Source organism: Austrofundulus limnaeus, unplaced genomic scaffold (genome assembly GCF_001266775.1).
Source record: "Austrofundulus limnaeus strain Quisiro unplaced genomic scaffold, Austrofundulus_limnaeus-1.0 Scaffold950, whole genome shotgun sequence".
In the NCBI taxonomy this organism is placed as follows: domain Eukaryota; kingdom Metazoa; phylum Chordata; class Actinopteri; order Cyprinodontiformes; family Rivulidae; genus Austrofundulus; species Austrofundulus limnaeus.
The window spans coordinates 106,526-109,038 of NW_013953352.1; the positions used below are offsets into that span (position 1 = coordinate 106,526).

The window sequence follows — 2,513 nt, forward strand, 5'->3', positions numbered from 1 at the left end:
GCTCATTATTCAGGGAAACACCTGAAGGGCTGACATGCCAGTCTCTGAGATTATTGTAAACTGAGGCAAAGGCTTTTTTAATTGTTCTTTTTCATGGATAATCTGATAAATAAATAAAATTAATCTATTTACTCTGTAAATAAAATGAATATATTTACTCTGTAATACTTTAGTGCAAAGAAAAAAAGAATAAATGTAATAAGTGTATGAGACACTGCAAAAATCATCCATCTTAAAATAAGTTCAAACGGATTATACTCTGAATCTTTTCAAATGAATAATTAATAATCTGCAGTTTGACAGCTGCACTTGGTCAGACTTCTTGAAGTAAAAAAAACTTTTCAGATGAACAAGATAAATAATCCAACATATTCTTACCTTGTTTAGTATATGGGTCTAAAAACAAGATCAAAGATACTTTTTAGCTGATATCAGACTGTAAAAGTTGGTTAGAGGACCAGTTTTCTGCAGTAAAATGACTCTTTAAGCTTCAGTTTAAACCTGGTCTAGACCTGGTTCGTTTCAGAACACTTGTTAGAATCATAGAGTTGACTAATGAATGAATGAATGAATGAATGAATGAATGTGAGGTTATAGTAAGAACTGAGGTCCATCCATGGTTACATTGTTACCTTTGTGATGTGTGTAGTAGTGGTGGTGTTGGAAGTCTCTGATGTGAAGGTCTGGGAGCTGAGCAGCAGGCCTGAAGAGGGATCAGAGTCCACTTGGCTCTGAAACAGGACACACACACACACACACACACACACACACACACACACACACACACACACAGATCAGCAAACCTTATGAAACAACAGTTCTGGAGAAACAAGAACATAAGAAATGTTTTCAAACCAAAGGGTAACGCCTCTAAATTCGGGTGGTGGTGGGAACGTTGTGGCTGATCAATGTGTGCTTTTAAATGAGCTGTGAAGGACTAACTCTGGTCTGTGGTCAATAAAACAAACTTCCTCACCCCTGGAGCTTCATATGTCAGAGTCTTCCTCAGCACAGGGACCTCCTGAAAACAAACAAACACTTTACTGATGACGTTCGGCTGATGACCGGTGTTTAATGTTCAGTGGACCAGAGTGGAAGGAACACGTAGGTTTGGGCAGGTATGACAGCGGCTCAGATCTGGGTACTGGGGCTGATTTGTGATGGTTAAAGTGTTACCTCCTGCAGAGGTTCAGCTTCATCTTCATCATCTCTGTAGGTGGATGCTTGAGCCCAGCTGGCTGAGAACTTGGGCGTGGGCTGGGGTAAGGTTGGAGGAGGGGAGTTTTCCTCAAATCTCCAGCCTCCTTCATCCTGTGAGCTGTCAGATTCTCCACTCTCATGGTTATTCTGGCTTCTGGAACAACTCTGACCCTCATCAGCTAGCTGATTACCAAAGCTAACTACAAAGTTAGCGTTAATGCTATCCTCAGTAGCATCATTAGTGTGTGTGACTGCTGAGTGCACTGCTTCATTAACTTCAGCTTGAGCTAACACGCTAATAACATCCTCACTGGCCTCTTCATCACTGTCAGTGCTAGTTTGATTACTGGGTACATCATCATCATCATCATCATCATCATCTCTGACATGGTGCTTATCTACTGGACTGTTAGCCATGTCAACATCTGCAGCACTGTTCCTGTTAACATCATGGGCCCACTGGTCTATGACATCAGCTCCTGGTGGAGGAGGTGGGGGGTTAATGGGGGGCGGGCCCACAAGACTTGTTGCTACCTGAGGCTGACGTGTCATTGGCTGATCTTGGTGACAAGACTCTGACAGCAGTAAGAGCGTCTCCACCTTCTCTGAAGTCTGAAAGGGAAACAGAAAAGAAAGTGAATACTGTAAATCTGAGAAGAGCTGCTGTTTGAACTGATTATTGTCTTCAGTTGACTTTCATCAATCACTGTYTACAATATTACTGTGTTTCAGGCTGCCACATACAGTACGCTTAATAAAACTTGTGTCCATTTGTTGTTTTCATTCTTAAAAAGATGTAGATATCAGATATTTGTAACATGTGAAAGCTTCAGGAGTTCTTTTGTCTTAATGTGTCCAACAGTACAAAATGCTCCTCCACACATTTTAGATTTCTCTATTGAGAACAGGTCTATGAAGAACCATTTCATTAAAAATGTAATCAACAAATACTATAACTAATAAAGTATTAATAAACATTCCATTTAAATAAATAAATGTCCCCGAAAGAGTCAACTACGTACATTTTAAGATGTCACAAAGACAATCAGAGCCTACACTCAAGAGTTTATTTCCTTCAGTGTTCCATGAGTTCTCACAGAACGTCTCCTGTTCTGCTCCATCTTCCTGGAATTCACTGCAGCAAAACCTGAAAGTGTCCAGTCTGATCCCACTGGGTCATTGTAAACACATTGGGCTCATCCAGTCTGATCCCACTGGGTCATTGTAAACACATTGGGCTCATCCAGTCTGATCCCACTGGGTCATTGTAAACACATTGGGCTCATCCAGTCTGATCCCACTGGGTCATTGTA

The 2,513-nt window shown here is 41.0% G+C and overlaps 1 protein-coding gene across 7 annotated transcripts in view; it reads right to left on the bottom strand.

Annotated features, from left to right (window-relative positions):
- Positions 1-2,513, bottom strand: part of LOC106533468 (protein 4.1) — a gene marked incomplete in the record, with an annotated part of 41,445 nt that overhangs the window by 1,925 nt on the left and 37,007 nt on the right. For 6 of the 7 annotated variants that reach the window (XM_014029768.1, XM_014029771.1, XM_014029767.1 and 3 more), the window contains 3 exon segments: positions 633-731; positions 977-1,021; positions 1,177-1,812. In XM_014029768.1, the coding sequence (XP_013885222.1) occupies positions 633-731; positions 977-1,021; positions 1,177-1,812 (780 nt within the window). 7 annotated transcript variants of the gene reach the window in all.